The following is a 22,497-nucleotide window of genomic DNA, read 5'->3' as shown; positions in this document are numbered from 1 at the left end:
AGTGTCTTTATTTCTAATATATGTGACTACTAGGGAATTTCATCACTACCATCTATTATCTTGTATGAGTGTCAGCTTTACGAATCATGACATAATATCGGGTGCAGATTTTATGCTGGTCTCTGAAATCTCCACAGTCACTGAACCAGTGTATGAAAAAAAATAAGATGTAGCACCTGGTGACAACCATGGGAGCCCACTACAAGCATTGATGGAGGTTTATTTCACAATGAGGAAGAGGGGGGTGAATCAAGAATTGTTATAGCGTAGGTCTCAACTGCAGTGAACGGAAAACAAAATATAGTGATGTGTACTACCCAGGGAAAATGAATGGATTAACATACGGTCTTTTTTAAGAGATGTGACCCATTTTTACGAGAAAACCTTCAAATATGTCAGTTGAATTGGGACACTATCAATGTTCCAGTATTCTGATAATGATGTTACAATATCAAGAAGGGGAAGACCAAGGAAATGGATGAATGGAGTAAAAGGGGCTGTAAGGTTTTGGGGTTTGAACATTTAGGAGGATAAGATATGTACTTGGGATATAATAAATTAGACTGATGAGATATATGGGGATATAAGGGGGTGATGCACTATCATTGGGCAGGAACAAGACATATGAAGCAGTCATGATAAATCATGGAATAATCTGTGAGGCTTGGCTATGGATGGTAGGATCTGGTTTTGGTGCATTATACATGACAACTAGTGAGTGGAAATGTGCAAATGAAGCCAGTGTTTGTATGTTTCTGACACTGTCCTGCTAATGCCAGGGAAACAACTGTCTATAAAAAGAAAATTTGTGTGACTGACTACAAGCAATCACATATGATCAAAACTCAAAAAACTTTTCAAGCAAATATGTCCATGCTTTCATACCATAGGAACAGCTTACCAATGCATGACATTCCATCACGTGCTAATGTGAATCCCTCAGGGCAATCACAGATGAAGGAACCCATCAGGTTCTGGCAACGTCCAGGAGCAGGGCACAGATCATCACGCTGTAGTAATATAAAGAATGGAGCAACTGTGATTAAATTAGTCTAATCACCAAAAGTTTATATGATTCTTTAGAGTGACATCACTCTACAGCATGAGTTGTCTTCCTGAACAATATACTTAATGTGTCAGGTATTCATTACATGAGTTGAAAATATAAAATTTTGACTTATTTTTGAATTACTAATAAATATCAAGAAAGCAGGATGAATCACCTGTAAAGTTCAAGGAGATTAAGAAAACAGACACAGTGGAGGATGACACTGTTACGAGCAAATGAGATGAGAAGAAATTAAAAAGACATTAAAACCCATAAAGATGTTAATGCCATGTAAGATATACACCATATGAAAACCTACAAAATAAGAAAATGATGGTAATGATAACAGTTTTAATAAAAGTAAACATCAAAATACACTGGACATATGTACAGACTAAGATGATGATTAGTGGTAATCTATCTAAGAATGTTGTGAAAACAACCTGTGTGATGGTAGTATGAGTGGTGACAGTCTTACTTAATGATTGATTTTACAAGTAAAGTGAATAATTCTAAAGTAGTAAAAGTATGTACAAGCTGTAATTCATATTCATATAAAGGACATGAACTTAAAATGTGTGAGAACTAAGTCACTATATATTTCACCCATCCAATTCAACTCTCAAACTCTGGTTGATTTGCAAAAAGTGGCACATGACATGCTTCCAGATATAAAATGAAGTAAATAGTTTAAGGGAATGTCCTCAGTGATGCTGTAAATTGCTCACTGCTTCTTCCTCTTCAGAAAAAGTTTTCATTCATCACTTCCTGTATCATCACTTGAGTCATAGGCCGGCATATAAAACCGATTCATCTGCCATAAAGCTTTTCTCACACTGCAACTGAATGAGCACTGCAATAGATCATTAGCAAGACCTCTAATGTGTTGCACCCTATCTGCATTTAGCGAGGGGGAGGACACTAGTACACCACTGTCACACTCCCACACTGATAACCCTTGCTCAGCCAAGCCCCTTAACAGCTGCATACAATCATCCCCACTCAAAGTGCTGTTGGGCAATCTTAAGGTCCAATACTTCCACCATGAGTTATGTGGTTGGAGTTTACATGCAGTATCACATGCCCAACCCACATGGCTATCTCCAACATCCGAAAGCAACAGGTGTGGCCCATAATTCCATCCTTTCACTTCGTGCAGAACATCAAGGGGAGTGCCTAGCACTACATGCAGGCTGAGGAAACTCAATTCTGTGATTCTATGTGTAAGTTCTGTGAGGGCTGCTTGCATTAGTTGATCTCCATTTGCTATGGCCAACTTTAACTCCTTCAAAGTGTTTGGCAACAGAGATACAAACTGTCCACTGAGGCATCCACTGAAGTCAGTTAGCTGGCACTTGGCATTAGGATGGATAAGAATGGCCAGAAAGTCATCTGATGCACCATTTGTAGGTCTCTACCAATGGTAGTGTAGCTGCAGACCTGACTTTACATTCTTGAGCTGCTACTGCCTGAAGGGTTTCTCTAAGCCCCTTGATATCTGTTGGATTCTTCTTCAGATCAAAGGCCACACTTAAGGGCTTTAAGTGTGAGAAGTCATTAGCGAATATCTCTAAACAGTCGTCTTGTAAGACTATGTGAGCTTGCTTCATATGGTGAGGACAAGCCATGATAGCTTGTTGAAGTATGGAACTCAAACTGGTCCTTTTCAAGCAATTCAATTCAACAAGGTTATTCCCTCTGTACTCACAGGTCCTCCTCCTTTTATCACTTATCTTCACAAATGCTTATGAAGTCTTTGATTTTTGCTGTAAAGTTCACCTGACATGTCCACTCCTGATGACTGCACAGAAGCTATTTTTTTTTTTTCCAAAAAGAAGGAACAGAGAGGGGGGCCAGGTGAGGATATTCCCTCAAAGGCCATGTCCTCTGTTCTTAACGCTACCTCGCTAACACTGGAAATGGCGAATAGTATGAAAGAAAAGAAAAGAGAGATAAATAGTTTATATATTTTAAATGCAAATGTTACATACAAACAAGTGAGCTAACATACCTCATATGGCTGTGGTAAGGCAATGAATTTACAGTGATCATCTGGTGGAGGCAGTGGTGAGATGGGAGGATGCAGGGGATAGGTATGGGGTTAGCTTCAAGATGCAAATTCACTGAATGACACTTACACTATTTCTGGTTACTAATTACATATTTACAAATATGTTAATGCATATTTCCATAATTCTACATTTGAGGTGGGGGATGGAGGGAATGTAATATGAGGGTTAGTGTCATGATGCAATTTCACTATATCTCACCTACCATTTTTCGTGGTTACACTCTATATGTATAAATAGACATCATATATATATATCTATGTATGGATTTATGTATGTATTTATGGATTTGTATGTAGCATTTATGGATCTGGAGAAGGCATATGAGAGAGGTGATAGAGATGCTCTGTGGAAGGTACTAAGAATATATGGTGTGGGAGGCAAGTTGTTAGAAGCAGTGAAAAGTTTTTAATCGAGGATGTAAGGCATGTGTACGTGTAGGAAGAGAGGAAAGTGATTGGTTCTCAGTGAATGTAGGTTTACGGTAGGGGTGTGTGATGTCTCCATGGTTGTTTAATTTGTTTATGGATGGGGTTTTTAGGGAGGTGAATGCAAGAGTTTTGGAAAGAGGGGCAAGGATGAAGTCTGTTGGGGATGAGAGAGCTTGGGAAGTGAGTCAGTTGTTGTTTGCTTATGATACAGCGCTGGTGGCTGATTCATGTGAGAAACTGCAGAAGCTGGTGACTGAGTTTGGTAAAGTGTGTGAAAGAAGAAAGTTAAGAGTAAATGTGAATAAGAGCAAGGTTATTAGGTACAGTAGGGTTGAGGGTCAAGTCAATTGGGAGGTAAGTTTGAATGGAGAAAAACTGGAGGAAGTAAAGTGTTTTAGATATCTGGGAGTGGATCTGGCAGCGGATGGAACCATGGAAGCGGAAGTGAATCATAGGGTGAGGGGAGGGGGCGAAAATCCTGGGAGCCTTGAAGAATGTGTGGAAGTCGAGAACATTATCTCCAAAAGCAAAAATGGCTATGTTTGAAGGAATAGTGGTTCCAACAATGTTGTATGGTTGTGAGGAGTGGGCTATGGATAGAGTTGTGCACAGGAGGGTGGATGTGCTGGAAATGAGATGTCTGAGGACAATACGTGGTGTGAGGTGGTTTGGTTGAGTAAGTAATGTAAGGGTAAGAGAGATGTGTGGAAATAAAAAGAGCATGGTTGAGAGAGCAGAAGAAGGTGTTTTGAAATGGTTTGGGACACATGGAGAGAATGAGGAAAGATTGACCAAGAGGATATATGTGTCGGAGGTGGAGGGAACGAGGAGAAGTGGGAGACCAAATTGGAGGTGGAAAGATGGAGTGAAAAAGATTTTGAGTGATCGGGGCCTGAACATGCAGGAGGGTGAAAGGTGGGCAAGGAATAGAGTGAATTGGATCGATGTGGTATACCAGGGTCGACGTGCTGTCAATGGATTGAATCAGGACATGTGAAGCGTCTGGGGTAAACCATGGAAAGTTCTGTGGGGCCTGGATGTGGAAAGGGAGCTGTGGTTTCGGGCATTATTGCGTGACAGCTAGAGAGTGAGTGTGAACGAATGGGGACTTTGTTGTCTTTTCCTAGCTTACCTCGAGGTGGCGATGGGAATGAATAGATGCAGACAGTGTGAATTGTGTGCATGTGTATATATGTATGTGTCTGTGTGTGTATATATATGTGTACATTGAGATGTATGGGTATGTATATTTGCGTGTGTGGACGTGTATGTATATACATGTGTATGGGGGTGGGTTGGGCCACTTCTTTTGTCTGTTTCCTTGCGCTACCTCGCAAACGTGGGAGACAGCGACAAAGCAAAATAAATATATTTACACATATCTACAGGGAAAAAATGCAATTGAGTGGGAGAAGTATAAAAGAAAGAGACAGGAGGTCAAGAGAAAGGTGCAAGAGGTGAAAAAAAGGGCAAATGAGAGTTGGGGTGAGAGACTATCATTAAATTTTAGGGAGAATAAAAAGATGTTCTGGAAGGAGGTAAATAGGGTGCGTAAGACAAGGGAGCAAATGGGAACTTCAGTGAAGGGCGTAAATGGGGAGGTGATAACAAGTAGTGGTGATGTGAGAAGGAGATGGAATGAGTATTTTGAAGGTTTGTTGAATGTGTCTGATGACAGAGTGGCAGATATAGGGTGTTTGGGTCGAGGTGGTGTGCAAAGTGAGAGGGTTAGGGAAAATGATTTGGTAAACAGAGAAGAGGTAGTAAAAGCTTTGCGGAAGATGAAAGCCGGCAAGGCAGCAGGTTTGGATGGTATTGCTGTGGAATTTATTAAAAAAGGGGGTGACTGTATTGTTGACTGGTTGGTAAGGTTATTTAATGTATGTATGAATCATGGTGAGGTGCCTGAGGATTGGCGGAATGCGTGCATAGTGCCATTGTACAAAGGCAAAGGGGATAAGAGTGAGTGCTCAAATTACAGAGGTATAAGTTTGTTGAGTATTCCTGGTAAATTATATGGGAGGGTATTGATTGAGAGGGTGAAGGCATGTACAGAGCATCAGATTGGGGAAGAGCAGTGTGGTTTCAGAAGTGGTAGAGGATGTGTGGATCAGGTGTTTGCTTTGAAGAATGTATGTGAGAAATACTTAGAAAAGCAAATGGATTTGTATGTAGCATTTATGGATCTGGAGAAGGCATATGATAGAGTTGATAGAGATGCTCTGTGGAAGGTATCAAGAATATATGGTGTGGGAGGCAAGTTGTTAGAAGCAGTGAAAAGTTTTTATCGAGGATGTAAGGCATGTGTACGTGTAGGAAGAGAGGAAAGTGATTGGTTCTCAGTGAATGTAGGTTTGCGGCAGGGGTGTGTGATGTCTCCATGGTTGTTTAATTTGTTTATGGATGGGGTTGTTAGGGAGGTAAATGCAAGAGTCTTGGAAAGAGGGGCAAGTATGAAGTCTGTTGGGGATGAGAGAGCTTGGGAAGTGAGTCAGTTGTTGTTCGCTGATGATACAGCGCTGGTGGCGGATTCATGTGAGAAACTGCAGAAGCTGGTGACTGAGTTTGGTAAAGTGTGTGGAAGAAGAAAGTTAAGAGTAAATGTGAATAAGAGCAAGGTTATTAGGTACAGTAGGGTTGAGGGCCAAGTCAATTGGGAGGTGAGTTTGTATGGTGAAAAACTGGAGGAAGTGAAGTGTTTTAGATATCTGGGAGTGGATCTGTCAGCGGATGGAACCATGGAAGCGGAAGTGGATCATAGGGTGGGGGAGGGGGCGAAAATTTTGGGAGCCTTGAAAAATGTGTGGAAGTCGAGAACATTATCCCGGAAAGCAAAAATAGGGTATGTTTGAAGGAATAGTAGGTTCCAACAATGTTGTATGGTTGCGAGGCGTGGGCTATGGATAGAGTTGTGCGCAGGAGGATGGATGTGCTGGAAATGAGATGTTTGAGGATAATGTGTGGTGTGAGGTGGTTTGATCGAGTAAGTAACGTAAGGGTAAGAGAGATGTGTGGAAATAAAAAGAGCGTGGTTGAGAGAGCAGAAGAGGGTGTTTTGAAATGGTTTGGGCACATGGAGAGAATGAGTGAGGAAAGATTGACCAAGAGGATATATGTGTCGGAGGTGGAGGGAACGAGGAGAAGAGGGAGACCAAATTGGAGGTGGAAAGATGGAGTGAAAAAGATTTTGTGTGATCGGGGCCTGAACATGCAGGAGGGTGTAAGGAGGGCAAGGAATAGAGTGAATTGGAGCGATGTGGTATACAGGGGTTGACGTGCTGTCAGTGGAGTGAATCAAGGCATGTGAGGCGTCTGGGGTGGACCATGGAAAGCTGTGTAGGTATGTATACTTGTGTGTGGACATGTGTATGTACATGTGTATGGGGGGGGGGGGGGGGGGTTGGGCCATTTCTTTCGTCTGTTTCCTTGCGCTACCTCGCAGACGCGGGAGACAGCGACAAAGTATAAAAAAAAAAAAAAAAAAAAAATATCTACATATGCTTTCACACTTAAAATTTGTTTCTGGATAGTGGTAGTCTCTGAAGAAAGCACCTATTATGACACAGGCAACTATTAACAGCCAAATAAATGTCAAAATATTGGCCAGGGATCTAAACAAAGCCTGGCAAAATTTGCACCAAAATGGTGATTCCTACAGCCTGAGACATATAAGTCCTCATACAACGAATCTCAGAGTTTAAGAGTTAAATAGGCATGTATTAAAAAATAAAAGAAAAATAGAGAACTTTTTCCTCAATAGAAATCTTTTCATTACAAAGGATATAGTTACAAAGAGAAGCCCCACTAACAAGAGGTCTTAAATGAGAAAAAAGGAAGTATAAAAGAAAAAGTGTGATAATGAGCATGGAGATAGGAGGCAAAAGAAAAGATAGATGCACGGTACATGTTGGGATAAAAAACTAAGTCTAACTTGACCACTTGATTCTACAGAAAAATTAAAACCAGAACTCCTGACATGATAATTGTATAATGTCTCAATGTATCATGCTAACACTTTTAAGTCTTAGAGTAGCATATACTTACTGTTACAATGAAAATATCTATATAAAGTAAGCAGAAGATTATTCAACTGATCAGAGTACATTAAGAAACCTTGTTGTAAATACTAGTAAAGGGTAATAGGTATAATCATTTTCAGGTAATAAGTATAAAAAGTTTCAAAAGATGCTAGCAAGCACTATCTAAAGTCATGCTACTGGGAATAGTTCTTCCTTAGTGTCAGATCTGAGCAGACCTACCTGAGAGCACCAGTTCGCCTACCTCAGTACATTCATTAATATCTCGACATTGCTCTCCATTAGGTGTAAGGGTATAGCCATCAGCACATTCACATGTAAATGATCCTTCAGTATTCCGACAGCGACCATTAACACAGAGACCCACATTGATCAGGCATTCATTCACATCTGCCAAATAAAAGTACTGCAAGAATTTGTGGTTTGAATAATGCACAAAGATATTATTTCAAAATCATCTGCAAACATGTGCATAAATACAAATAATTTATCTATTATCTTAACTCTGTTCCTGATGAAAAGCATGCATTTCTGATGGACTTCAATTTTGCAGAACTGGAATCCCAGTCCTAAAACTACTGGCAGACAAATGGACAGGGATGCCTAATTTCTCTGAGTAAACTTGCTACCTTGTTACTCTTTACCATCACATATAATAAATGTTAAAATTCATGAACATTCATTCTTCATTACTTACTCACTCTCATATTTTGTCTTTCACACACACACACATATGTACATAAATATACATTCATCCATTACTTTAATAATAAAATATTGAGCATGCTTTGGAACACTCTGTGAAATCTATAAAAAAGGTTTAGAATGCAACAACCTTTAAGAAAAGAGAGATGTTCAATATGGTATGTTCTTTGCAAATCACAAATTAATACAATGCAAATGTCCAGTATTCACAAAAAATCAGTGAGATAGCATCATTCACAAAAAATAGTCAGCATTTGCCTAAAAAAGAATTAGGCAGCATGGAAAGTAATGAATGTTTGCTGTTATGATGTACTAGCAGTAAGTCCATCTGCTCAGCAGAGGCTTTAAACAAGGAGTATGGTGAGTGGCAATTTACATGGTGACTGCCAGAAAGCTTTTGACATTATGCAACATTGGTGGTTAATTAAGAGGCTACCTCTACTGGGAGGAATAAAGGGTGGACTGGACAGATTATCTTAGTGGATAGGAGTAACGGACACAGGTTAAAAGAGCATACTTGAAATGAACTGGTGTCAGCAATTTGTTTATTGCAGGGCTTGTCTTGGAACCATTGCCACTCTAAATATGGGCAAATGAATTGAAAGATGCAATGAATAATGATAACTGCATCAGTGGCTCCCTTCAAATTTTTCTCATTATGACTCTTTACTCTTGGTAGAAGAACCTGGCTGTGAAATTTTTGAAGCTTGATCACTAGGCTGTACAATTAATTTCTTGCACACAGAGAAGAGGAGAAATAGACATGCACAGATGACTTTTAGAGAGAAACAAAGATAGGGTCAGGTGAATGGATACAGGAGGCAAACTATCCTGCTGGTCTTCACATATGCCAACTTTACATCAAATCACCTACAAAGCCTTAGCAAGACTGCATCAGGAACAAGTGAAGACTGATATCAATTGCACACATCCAGTTTCTAGGTATCACTTATAATCTAGCATTCACATCCAAGCCCCAAGCATTACTCCTGGGTTTACATAAATCACTTCTTTTGCACTGGTTTGGCCCATTGACAGCACACTGCACTCCATATCCCACATTACTCCAGTTCATTCTATCCACTGGAAAACTCTTGCATCCCTGAATGTTCAGGTCCTAATACACCCAAGGCTCCTTCAATCTTTCCTTTGTTTCCTTTTCAGTCTCCCTTTCCCCTTTGCTCCTTCCACTTTTGACATACATATTCTCTTAGTCATTCATTCTTTGCAAAACCTCTTCACGTATCTGAACCATTTCAGTATATCCTGGCACATTCTCTCAATCAGGCTGTGCTTGTCACTGCACCTACCTTGTACACTATCATTCTTTAAGGAATCAGCATGTCCCACATTTCATTTCAAACAAATCAATCTTCTTCATCTTACAACTGTTGTACTACTTTATCTTACAAAAAATCATTTCTATGTGATTACTGAACTTCAATTCTTTCCAGTAGTTTCTTTTATCAGTGATTATTTCTGAACTTCTACACCGCACATAAAGATGAAAAAACTATGAAGATTATGATATAAAACCTACCAATAAATTTGTCTGATCCTCCTAACTAATACATTTGCAAAATGAGATTGTGCATAAACTTGAACTTCAGTGTAGAGCTTACCAATACAATCATGATTAGGGCCAATCTTGAAGCCTCGGTAGCACTGACACTGATAGGAGCCCATAGAATTCAGGCATGTGCCATTGTTACAAATGTTCGGGGAGCGCACACATTCATCCAGGTCAATGCAAGAGGAGCGGTCGGCTGTGAGCACATAACCAGGGTCACATATACACTGGAAACTTCCCTGGAAATTGTTGCAGGCACCATGATGACACACACCTTCCTGCTCACACTCATTGATGTCTGTAAAAACACAAATAGACAATAATAAATGCATACAAAGGTTACTGAACAGATTATACACATGATAAGGCTATAGATCTATAAAGATGCTTTAAGCCTGTAGTCTCTTGAAATCATACAGACATATGCAATTCAAAGCATATAATACATCAAAGAGCACTTAATATGTGGGGAAATGTCTGTGCATGTATGCAACTGTTTATGTACAAGATGACTCAGAAATGAAGGAATACATTTGAATAAAAAGAAAGTTTTTATCAAGGATGTAAGGCATGTGTACGAGTAGGAAGAGAGGAAAGTGATTGGTTCTCAGTGAATCTCGGTTTGCGGCAGGGGTGCGTGATGTCTCCATGGCTGTTTAATTTGTTAGGGAGGTGATTGCAAGAGATTTGAAGAGAGGTGCAAGTATGCAGTTTCTTGTGGAAGAGAGGGCTTGGAAGTGAGTCAGTTATTGTTTGCTGATGATACAGCGCTGGTGGCTGATTCAGGTGAGAAACTGCAGAAGCTGGTGACTGAGTTTGGTAAAGTGTATGAAAAAAGAAAGCTGAAAGTAAATGTGAATAAGAGCAAGGTTATTAGGTACAGTAGGGTTGAGGGACAAGTCAATTGGGAGATAAGTTTGAATGGAGACAAACCGGAGGAAGTGAAGTGTTTTACATGTCTGTGAGTGGATTTGGCAGCGGATGGAACCACGGAAGCGGAAGTGAGTCACAACGTGGGGGAGGGGGCAAAAGTTCTGAGAGTGTTGAAAAATGTATGGAAGGCAAGAACATTATCTCAGAAAGCAAAAATGGGTATGTTTGAAGGAATAGAGGTTCCAACAATTTTATATGGTTGCAAGGCGTGGGCTATAGATAGGGTTGTGCGGAGGAGGCTGAATGTGTTGGAAATGAAATGTTTGAGGACAATATGTGGTGCGAGGTGGTTTGATTAAGTAAGTAATGGAAGGGTAAGAGAGATGTGTGGTAATAAAAGAGTGTGGATGAGAGAGCAGAGGAGAGTGTTTTGAAATAGTTTGGTTACATGGAGAGAATGAGTGAGGAAAGATTGACAAAGAGGATATATGTGTCAGAGGTGGAGGGAACGAGGAGAAGTGGGAGACCAAATTGGAGGTGGAAGGATGGAGTGAAAGGTGTGCAAGGAATAGAGTGAATTGGAACAATGTGGTATACCGGGCTCGACGTGCTGTCAATGGATTGAACCAGGGCATGTGAAGCATCTGAGGTAAACCATGGAAAGTTTTGTGGGGCCTGGATGTGGAAAGGGAGCTGTGGTTTTGGTGCATTATACATGACAGCTAGAGACTGAGTGTGGACGAATGTGGCCTTTGTTGTCCTTTTCTAGCGCTACCTTGTGCTAGTGCGGGGGGAGGGAGTTGTCATTTCATGTGTGGCGGGGTGACAATGGGAATGAAAAAAGGCAGCAAGTATGAATGATGTACATGTGTATATATGTATATGTCTGTGTATGTTTATATATGTATACGTTGAAATGTATAGGTATGGATGTGTGCATGTATGTATGTGTATGTATATCCATGTGTATGTGGGTGGGTTGGGCCATTCTTTCCTTTGTTTCCTTGTGCTACCTCGCTAAAGCGGGAGACAGCAACAAAGTATAATAAATATAAATAAATAAAAAGAAATATAAATCATTAAAGATTTTCTTCAAAACTTCCAATCTCTAAGTTAATTCCTCACAAAGGCTACAAATACTCATATATGTTTTGATGAAAAGTACAATCTATGAAGTAGCATATCAGCATGAATATGCCACTCAATTCATGAACTTATTGATCATGCCAGTAATTCATAAAAAAGAATGAACACCCCTGAATCATGTAAAGAAATCTGGTTAAAGTAGAAATGTCTCATCTTCCTTGAACTGGTTTACCTACATCTGTTCAAAATGAGAATAGCAGGGAACAAATCAATAAGGCTCTTCCCTTTGACTTTGTCATACGCTTTCTCAATATCCACAAAAACTGCATACAGCCTCTTACCTTTTGCTAGATACATTTTCACTGTTATTCTTACTGCAAAAATCTGATCAATATATCCCATAAAATCCCCTTGCTCCTCACTTATTTTGCATTCAGTCACTTCCACCACTCTATCAATCAAAACTCTTGCATACACTTTTCCTTGTATACTTAACGGACTTCTTCCCCTAAAAGTGTTACATACATTCTTAGCATCCTTTTCTTTCGATAAAGGATTAATTATAGCTTTCACCCAATCCTTAGACACAATGCTCTGCTTCCATGCTAAATTACATATCAAATGCAACCATTCTATCACACTTTCTCTTCCATACTTCAATATTTCAGCCGTAATCTCATCTACTCCAGGTGCTTCTCCTACATTCAACCTCATTATTGCTCTTTTTACCTCCCTTCTTGTGACAGGCCCCTGCACTTTTATCTTTTTCCATCCATCTTTCATACCCATGCATGCAACAACTGCCGCCTCACCTTTCCCCATGTTCATCAGTTCTTCTGAATACTTTTTCTATTTTCCTTTCAACTCCTCCATTTGCTTTAGCAATTCCCCTTTCTTACTTTTCACTTCTACATTTCCACTTTAACATCTTTCCTTTTTCACCTCCTTCCAGAACAATTCAATATTTTTCCCTAAACTTTTCACACAACTTTCTTCCCAAAAATTTCACCCACACTTTCTTTGCTTTCCTCTATACCTTCACATTCCACATACACATCTTACACTCCTCCCTCCTCCTCCTCTGCTGAACTTCCACTGATACATTCCTTTCGAGCAATTTACCACAACATTATAATCTCATCCATCCACTGTGCATTTCCCCTTTTCTTCGTTTATCTCATGATCTTGTATCCGACTAACAATTCTACAACCTTTAACAATCTTTCTCTAAACATTTTGAACACCTCTTCCACACATGACAGCATCCTTACATTTACTGCACTTTTATCTACATTCTCTGTCACCCTTCTTTCATACTCCTCCTTGTATTCTTTCTAATCTATCTTTTATATGCCAACACTTTTACTTGTCCCTTCTTTCTTACACTATACCTCCAATCAATCCTGATCTTCAGCTCCACATGAAGTGCAAAATTGTCAGAATCTCTAAAAAAAACTCTCTCAAAACTCTAGCATCCAGCACAACCTCTCTCAACCTTTCATCCACTACCACAGTCAATCAAACCCTTTTGTTCTTCTCTTCTATCATTTCTCCTCTAAGTGTATCTATGGCTCATCTTGTGATGAAGAAAGGTGCTTGCAAGGAAAAAATCCCTTTCAGTACAGATATCCACAAGATAACTTCCAATCTCATTTACTCCTGGCACTCCCCATTTACCAACTATCTCGCAAATTTCATCACATCCCACCTTTGCATTCATATCACCCATTACAACCACCTTTCTCTCTTTCTTAAAACCATTTATACAGTCATTTAAATTTCTTATAAAACACTTCAACTCATCTACACTATGTACAGTCTTTATATTCGCAGATGCATGCATACTTCACAATTCCAATCTTTCATTTCACCCACACTGTTCTTGATCCCTTCCATTCAGGCTCTGCAACATCCTCCCATACTGTCAGTGATAGTACAATTGCATATCCTTTCCTTCTTCCCTGATAATTTTCATTCTTTCCCATCCATACCATTCCACTTTCCATGCCCTCCAACAACTTGCTATAAAACATCTGTGGATGATTTCTAGTGCTTTTGTAAGCATGACACCTACCAACACAGTCATTTGTGAGACGGTTGATTCTGTATCCTGTGGGACAAGAGCAGCGATAACTTCCAACAACGTTCTCACACTTTGCAAGGCCTTGACAAGGTGTCTGCTCATCACACTCATTGATGTCTGAAATAGCAGTTCATTCAGTGATGGTAACATAACAGAGCTGTTAGAATGATTACACATAATCATTTAGGGCAAAATACTGCATCTGTCTTTTGCAAATTTAAGCTCCTGATGTCTTATCCTACCAAACTACTTATTAGATGATTGGTTATTCACAAAATGCTGATGACATATAATGGGCAAATGTAACATTTACCTTAAAAACACAGCAAGAGAGCTTAGTCCTATCTAATGTAAAGTTTATACTTCAAAGAAACTAACATACAATCAAAAAATGACCTTACTCTTTGTGAGATATTTCCTTAACACTTGCCCATAACATACATATAAAATGCAAGCATTCATCATTTCTAAACAACTTAATAGTAAAAACAGGTATGTTCTAAAAGCAATTAAGTCACTGCTATTCCAGTGCTGAAATTCAAAGACTCTGTATCTACATATTATTGAAATGTATATGCAAAGTTCCAATTTACACCATTTCCTGGTTTGCACATGAGATGTGTGCAAAACATGTAAAGTGAACTTAGTTTTATACAACATAAGGGGGTTACATTTAAGTCCCTCAACCCAATACAGACATAAAACTCATACATATCATTAATACAGCATTACATCAGAATACATAATACAGCAAAAAATGTAATCATAAGCCTTTAACCATGTTGTAAAGGAATTTCTATCCCCATTTCTTGTGATAGAGTCTGTACTAAAATCCACCACATGAGACAGGAATGGATTAAAGTGGAGGTAGGTGCCAGAGTCCAGAGATGGTGAAGATAGATGACACTAAGGTGATGCCATAGAAATATATAATGATGATATCCAGTTAGTGAATTTTGGAAAAAGATTACATTATCTGGGACTACTAAGATGTTTAGTGACAATACAAAAGTAAGGAAACCTGCAGGTTTTCTAAATGAGAACAATAATGCCAATGAAGAGATGGGGAATGTGACATCTGAAGGCTCCTCAATTATGGCTACAGTAAAAATGTTTATGCTAAGAATATATCAACTTGAGATTAGGGTGTAGAAATTACAGTATGCTGCTTGGGTTTATGAAGTGTCAAAAAGTGTTAGTTGGAGATGATAATGAGAAAAACTCTATCATAAAGCATGACTGCAAAAACAAGAAATCTGAAAATGCTACCAGAATGGGTAAAGATAAAAGTAGGGTCTCCCAGGGAAGGCAGATGATGATACAGAAAAGCTGTCTGCCTAGTATATGATGGATAATGAAGGGAATGAAAAACAGGATCTAGGAGATGATCCTGGAACTGAGGAAGAAAGATCACAAAGCATTAGTAAATTAAATGGAACAGAGGTCAGGGAATTCTAAATCAGATAGGCAGAATAACACACTAAGTGTAGCCACAAAGAAGATAATTTATAGAGAGATAGGACAATCTGGGAAATGGTATAGAGAATTAGGTGGAAGATTTGAGAGAGTTTATTTCATTCAAAATAAATGTGCAGTGATGAAAAAGCATACTCATGATAAGATAAAAGCTTGCAAGGAGGACGAAACACAACTTCAGGAGTTAACTGACGGGTGAGTAACTTGTCAAAAGGGACAAACTTAATAAAGAGAGGTTAACAACGGTATGTTGGTGATGGTCTTTGGGATGGAAGAACATCTTCCAAACAAAGAAGAGGGAAGACAAGGAGGGGGAACATGTCAAAATGCTACTTGAAGTGCTGAAATTACTAAATGTAAGTCTAGAAGAAAAGAAAGTTAGGAAAACTGGTAGATCAAACAAGACATTAAGTAAAAAACACTAAGGATTATATTCTATGAGGATATGTGTAGCCAGAGGGTGCTCAAGCAGGCCAATAAACTTGCCAAAAAGGATGAGTTCATAGGAATATCTGTCAGTAACAGCAAGACAAGAGAAGAAAGATAGGGAGCCAAAGAATCCATATATCCTCATGTTATTTTCCTTTAAGCCCTACAAATCTGCTTGTCTTGTGATACTTTCCACAATACATAAAACTTACTTCATAATCTCTCTCATAACCTAACTTCACAAATTTTCTGAACATCTTACTGTAATATCTAAAATTTTGAAACTACTCTATTTCATCTTCATTCAAATTTGTTTCTGATTAACTGCGAAACATTACATGACATATAGGCTATTACTGTACAAACAAATACGATTTCCACTGCATACCTACACACATGTGACTAGGTTCATCATAACGGAAGCCAAGGTTGCACTCGCAGGTGAATGAGCCTATGGTGTTGATGCAGCGGCCATTCTTGCACATCATATGACCCATCAGCTCACACTCATTGAAGTCTTCAACTTCACCAGTGATAGGATTGACCACTTGACCAGAATCAACTTGGCCAGGACCGAATATGCCAATTCTGTCAGGATGGTCAGGTCTGCCTGGATACCTGTCAGGCACATCAAGTCCATCACGTCCATCACCACTGCCACTGGTATAGTCTCTGTCATAAGGGACTTCACCTGGGGGAAAAGGTCTACCATCTGTTGTAATACCAACATCAGAAGTAGGAACTCCTGGTCTAGTTACTCGGTCACCACTGCCTCTTGGACCTGTATAGCAAAGCTCACTGTAGGCCACTGTGGAAAAATGACAAAATAGGAAAATTCAACACATCTGTAGTAACAATACATGTAAGAATGACCAATGTTAGTCAAATTCTTGAGGCTGAATTATACATATATCAGAGACATAACAATTATTCTTAAGATCACTTACACATGACAACATACAATATCAAAATCAAACAATATAAGTAAAACAAATTTCAATACCACTAAATCAACACAAACAGAGATATTTCACATCCTGTGTCAAAGTAAATTGAAAATTTACTCACATGTATTCTTCTTAGGGCACGGCTCACAGCTGAAACCCCATGCAGCACCCATAGAGCAACAACACTTCATTTTTGTAATGTCAGCTGTCATGGGGACACTGCAGACTCCATCATCATACTCCATGAAACAAGTTTCCACTCTCATGTCTATGCATTCAGCACGGTTAGGTAGAAGCATGTAGCCCTCTGGACATTCACATTCAAAGCCACCAATAGTGTTGATGCACAAACCGTTCTTGCATTTGCTTTGGTCTGCACATTCATCCACATCTAACGAACAGCAAAAGCATGTTATCTTTATTTACATACACTAAAATGTTATCAATCTTAACAATATCAACTTGCATTGCATTATTTCTTACAATCTTAGTGCAATAAGTGTCTTCACTTCATCCATTATATGAAATAAGATATCAATATTTCAAGCCAATAGAAGATGGGTAAAGGCCTAAGTGCTTAAAAAATAAAACTTTAGAATGATATCATGTGAAAATGTGGGTGAAAAATGCAGGTCTTGAAGGAAGAAAATATATTCTTTTCCTTTTGGGCATATCCATATGAGCGAATGACATAAAGCACTTGTTTGGTGAGGAGTTACAACACCAACAACATTTTGAAGGATGTGCATCCATTAAGAATAGCCTCCTTTGACCATCATCAGACTTTTTTTATAAGCTGTAAGTGATATCTTTACTACTGCATAATCTCACCCAAAGCATTAGACTTAACCCATAATCAAGATGTTCTGCCCCCACCCAGATTGACTTCTTGCTTTATAAAGACTACAAAGTCTCTAAACCTAGAGAGATGGTTCTCTTAAACGATATCTCATCTTTCAAAATAAATTTTTCTTTTTCTACTGTGGTATCTCATTCTCTATCTCTTTTCTGTCTTAATTTCTATTATTTCTATAACATTTTCTGAATTCTTTAGCTCCTTAATCTCTTACTGACCATATATTGTATTGCACTGACCCCTAAATCTTGTTCACTGACCTACACAGAGTGTTCCCCCAGCATTTAGCTTGTAGCCTCGATCACAAGAACACATGAAAGAGCCAAAGGTGTTGGAACAGCGGCCATTTCCACATAAGTTCTCCATCTCAGCACACTCATCAATATCCTCCAGAATCACCTGAAAAATTACATACAGATCAACTCAAGACTCACAGCATTTTTCAGAACCTAAAAGGAAAAAGTGGCTGAAGTTGTTACAATTCTGAGAACCTATTATGATACCTGGATCTCCAGATCTTTTCCCTAAACATAACAGTTCTATTCAACTTACTGCAATCAACCTCCCATAATTCTGCTCAACATATTCCAGTACGACTATGAGGTATGTCTCTTATGCAAATATTAATCTGTACATGTCTCCACATAAACATGGCACCTCAGAAACAGTCCTTTATCAAAGACTCCAACAGAATATGATGTACTTTATCTAATGTACATGTCAAAAGTATCATAGCCAACAGCACTTCAAAAAGTATTTACAAAAATTATTTATTTATTCATTATACTCTGTCGCTGTCTCCCGCGTTACCATGGTAGCACAAGGAAACAGACAAAAGAATGGCCCAACCCACCCACATACACATGTATATACATACACGTCCATACACGCACATATCCATACCTATACATCTCAACGTATACATATATATACACACACAGACATATACATATATAAACATGTACATAATTCATACTGTCTGCCCTTATTCATTCCTGTCACCCCCCCGCCACATATGAAATGTCAACCCCCTCCCCCTGCATGTGCACAAGGTAGCACTAGGAAAAGACAACAAAGGCCACATTCGTTCACACTCAGTCTCTAGCCATCGTGTATAATGCACAGAAACCACAGCTCCCTTTCCACATCCAGGCCCCACAAAACTTTCCATGGTTTACCCCAGACACTTCGCATGCCCTGGTTCAATCCACTGACAGCACGTCGACCCCAGTATACCACATCGTTCCAATTCACTCTATTCCTTGCACGCCTTTTACCCTCCTGCATGTTCCGGCCCCAATCACTCAAAATCTTTTTCACTCCATCTTTCCACCTCCAATTTGGTCTTCCACTTCTCCTCGTTCCCTCCACCTCTGACACATATATATCCTCTTTGTCAATCTTTCCTCGCTCATTCTCTCCATTTGACCAAACCACTTCAAAACACCCTCTTCTGCTCTCTCAACCACACTCTTTTTATTACCACACATCTCTCTTAACCTTTCATTACTTACTCAATCAAACCACCTCACACCACATACTGTCCTCAGACATCTCATTTCCATTACATCCACCCTCCTCTGCACAACTCTATCTATAGCCTATGCCTCGCAACCATATAACATTGTCGGAGCCACTGTTCCTTCAAGCATACCTATTTTTGCTTTCTGAGATAACATTCTCAACTTCCATGCATTTTTCAACGCTCCCAGGACTTTCGTCCCCTCCCCCACCCTATGACTCACTTCTGCTTCCATGGTTCCATCCGCTGCCAAATCCACTCCCAGATATCTAAAACACTTCACTTCCTCCAGTTTTTCTCCATCCAAACTTACCTCCCAATTGACTTGTCCCTCAACCCCAATGTACCTAATAACCTTGTTCTTATTCACATTTACTCTCAGCTTTCTTCATTCACACACTTTACCAAACTCAGTCACCAGCTTCTGCAGTTTCTCACCCGAATCAGCCACCAGCACTGTATCATTGGCGAACAACAACTGACTCACTTCCCAAGCTCTCTCATCCAGAACAGACTGCATACTTGCCCCTCTCTCCAAAACTCTTGCATTCACCTCCCTAACAACCCCATCCATAAACAAATTAAACAACCATGGAGAACATCACGCACCCCTGCCTCAAACCGACATTCACTGAGAACCAATCACTTTCCTCTCTTCCTACTCGTACACATGCCTTACATCCTCAATAAAAACTTTTCACTGCTTCTAACAACTTGCCTCCCACACCATATATTCTTAATACCTTTCCACAGAGCATCTCTATCAACTCTATCATATGCCTTCTCCAGATCCATAAATGCTACATACATTTATGGATTCAATGTACAGTGAACCCACCTCAACTGGTATTCTAAGCAAAATCAAGCATGCAAAGAATTCTCCAAATATTTCTTAATCATGCACCTTAACATCAAAATGTTTTAAATATAAAAAGTATTCACAATGCTCAAAAATTTTAGATGTTGGACTGGTTGGTGTGTCAGAAGAGCATAAGTCTATTGGTAACATTATATATGTCTATCCATCATCTAACTGGGTCAACCAACTCAGAAGGTTAGCAAAGGGCAGGACACCCAATTCTACCAAACTGGCTGCTTGCACTATAGGAAAAGTAGGATTGTAAAGGGAAGAATTTTCCAGTTTCCTTGGGTGGATTGCTTGCACTATATAAGAAAGATATATATGAAAGAAAAAACACAAAGGTAGGCAAATAAAGAAGTTTGTAATGTATTGTAAATTAGTATATAGTCAAGCATAAACACACAACAAGAACAAGGAATGGAATAAGAGTAGGTTTTGGAAGTTGAATTTTTTTTCAAGGCAGTTTCCCGCAAGCCTGAGATATATTGGCTATATATATATATGAGTCAAGATTTTCCATCCTTCATGATTTCTAGTAAGAAAGCAGCAAAATCATAGTCTTCTCTTATAAACAGTGCACAAAAAAATATAATTTTTCAAATTTTTCTTAAATAAGATTTAACCATTCTTAGTTTAATAAAAATGTATTTACCAAAATGGTTAGCAGCATGGACACGGTGGGGATACAGGGGTTTGTAAAAGCATTGAATTCTATAAAACTATGAATATATTCTTGGTTAAGGCAGAATCCCTACCCTCTACTTTCTTGTATACTAACAGTGATAGTGTTTGGTCGGAAACCTTTACCACCAGGGCAAAGTTCTTCATATTCTTCTGAATCCTCAGGGGGGCACAACTCACACAATGGCCCCCATGCTTTGCCAATGGAGCAGCAGCATGTGGATCTAGTCACAGGGTCACCCATGGGGTCACGGCACACACCACGCCCACCTCGTACACCTACTACATCTAAGAAACAATCACCCTCACGTCGGTCTGCCAGAGGAAAGTTAAATGAATATCTCTCCACACATTAACACTTTTCAATACTGAAGATATCATTCATTTTGCCATCTATATGCAGTGTACTGATCTATACAATCTTTTGAAGTGTATCACAAAATACATACCTACACATCCATCACCAGTTCTGATAAGTTCGTAGTGTGGTGGACACTCACAGACATAGGTTCCTTGCTGGTTAATGCATGTACCATACTGACATACACCTGGACTTTCACATTCATCAATATCTGTGCAGTTACCACCAGTTTCATCTAAGTGATAGCCTTCATCACAAATACAACGGAACATGCCAAATATGTTTTCACATTGGCCATATACGCACAAGTTACTGAACATATCACACTCATCAATATCTACACAGGACTGTTCACTGTGAGGGTCTGGATGCATGAAACCCATTTCACAGTCACACTGGAAGGATCCAGGGTAGTTTAGGCATTGCCCATTCTCACACAAAGTTGGATCTTGAGTGCATTCATCAATGTCCTCACAGAAGAAACCATCTCCACGGAATCCAGCATCACACACACACTTGAAAGAACCATCTGTGTTTATGCACTGAGCATCCCGGTCACAACCACCATTGTTGGTCAGGCACTCATTTACATCTCGGCATGTCTTGCCATTGCCTGAAAATTGAAATATCAAAATATCAAGTTCATTTCATGTGGTTACTTAATGTCTAGTTAGTAATGAAATGAGATGTGTTATTACTATCATAAAATGAAAGCTGGGAAAAATAAAAAAGCTAAATAAAAAAATACATCTCTGTTACTGGCAAATAACTTTTTAAAAAAGAACTTGAATAAGATCCTATGAGCCAGTATCTCTAACATTATATGTAGTATCAAAATATCATAATATGGTATATGCCTTACCAGTGAAACCATCTTGGCAGCGACACTCATAGGTACCATCTCTGTTGACACACTCAGCATTCTGATCACAACGGAAGGAGCCTATGTCACACTCATCATCATCAGTGCAGCCAGGGCCTAATTCTGACTTGACACTATAACCATCTTCACAACGACATCCAAATGAACCCATTGCATTGTCACATTTGCCATTCTGACACAAATTAGGGTTCATCTCACACTCATCAACATCTGAAAGACATGCCAACAATAATTTCTTCAAAAAATTTATTTTCAAGTTAGATGCCTCAATAAGACCACTGTTCATACAAAAAGCAATGTTCAACAGCCCTCCCAGGTCTATTCCATGATAGATGCTTAACTCACCAAGACATCCAGGGCCATCAGGGTCAGGAATGAGGCCACCCTCACAGGTACACATATAGCTACCAGGAGTATTGGTACATAAGCCGCCAGCACAGATGGCTGAGTTTTCTGGTGGAATATCATTAATGTATCATTCAATATTCAAATTTATTCTAATACTCAATAACTTTACCGTAAATGGAGTAAAAAATTTAATCATCTAGATGTGATGCATATAATGAGTAACAATTATT

At 39.2% G+C, this 22,497-nt stretch overlaps 1 protein-coding gene across 1 annotated transcript in view; it reads right to left on the bottom strand.

Moving 5' to 3' along the window:
• Window positions 1-22,497, bottom strand: part of LOC139746792 (fibrillin-1-like) — a 172,569-nt gene that overhangs the window by 39,634 nt on the left and 110,438 nt on the right. Inside the window, exons 24-34 of the mRNA XM_071658344.1 lie at window positions 22,265-22,372; window positions 21,899-22,129; window positions 21,125-21,649; window positions 20,773-20,990; window positions 17,871-18,009; window positions 16,876-17,145; window positions 16,196-16,615; window positions 13,894-14,019; window positions 9,913-10,158; window positions 7,830-7,975; window positions 902-1,010 (exon numbers count right to left, since the gene is read on the bottom strand). Coding sequence (XP_071514445.1) covers window positions 902-1,010; window positions 7,830-7,975; window positions 9,913-10,158; window positions 13,894-14,019; window positions 16,196-16,615; window positions 16,876-17,145; window positions 17,871-18,009; window positions 20,773-20,990; window positions 21,125-21,649; window positions 21,899-22,129; window positions 22,265-22,372 — 2,538 coding nt within the window. The remainder of the gene's footprint in view (window positions 1-901; window positions 1,011-7,829; window positions 7,976-9,912; window positions 10,159-13,893; window positions 14,020-16,195; window positions 16,616-16,875; window positions 17,146-17,870; window positions 18,010-20,772; window positions 20,991-21,124; window positions 21,650-21,898; window positions 22,130-22,264; window positions 22,373-22,497) is intronic.

The sequence above is a fragment of the Panulirus ornatus genome, chromosome 66, assembly GCF_036320965.1.
Source record: "Panulirus ornatus isolate Po-2019 chromosome 66, ASM3632096v1, whole genome shotgun sequence".
Taxonomy (NCBI): Eukaryota; Metazoa; Arthropoda; class Malacostraca; order Decapoda; family Palinuridae; genus Panulirus; species Panulirus ornatus.
This window is presented reverse-complemented; position numbering and strand designations above follow the sequence as displayed.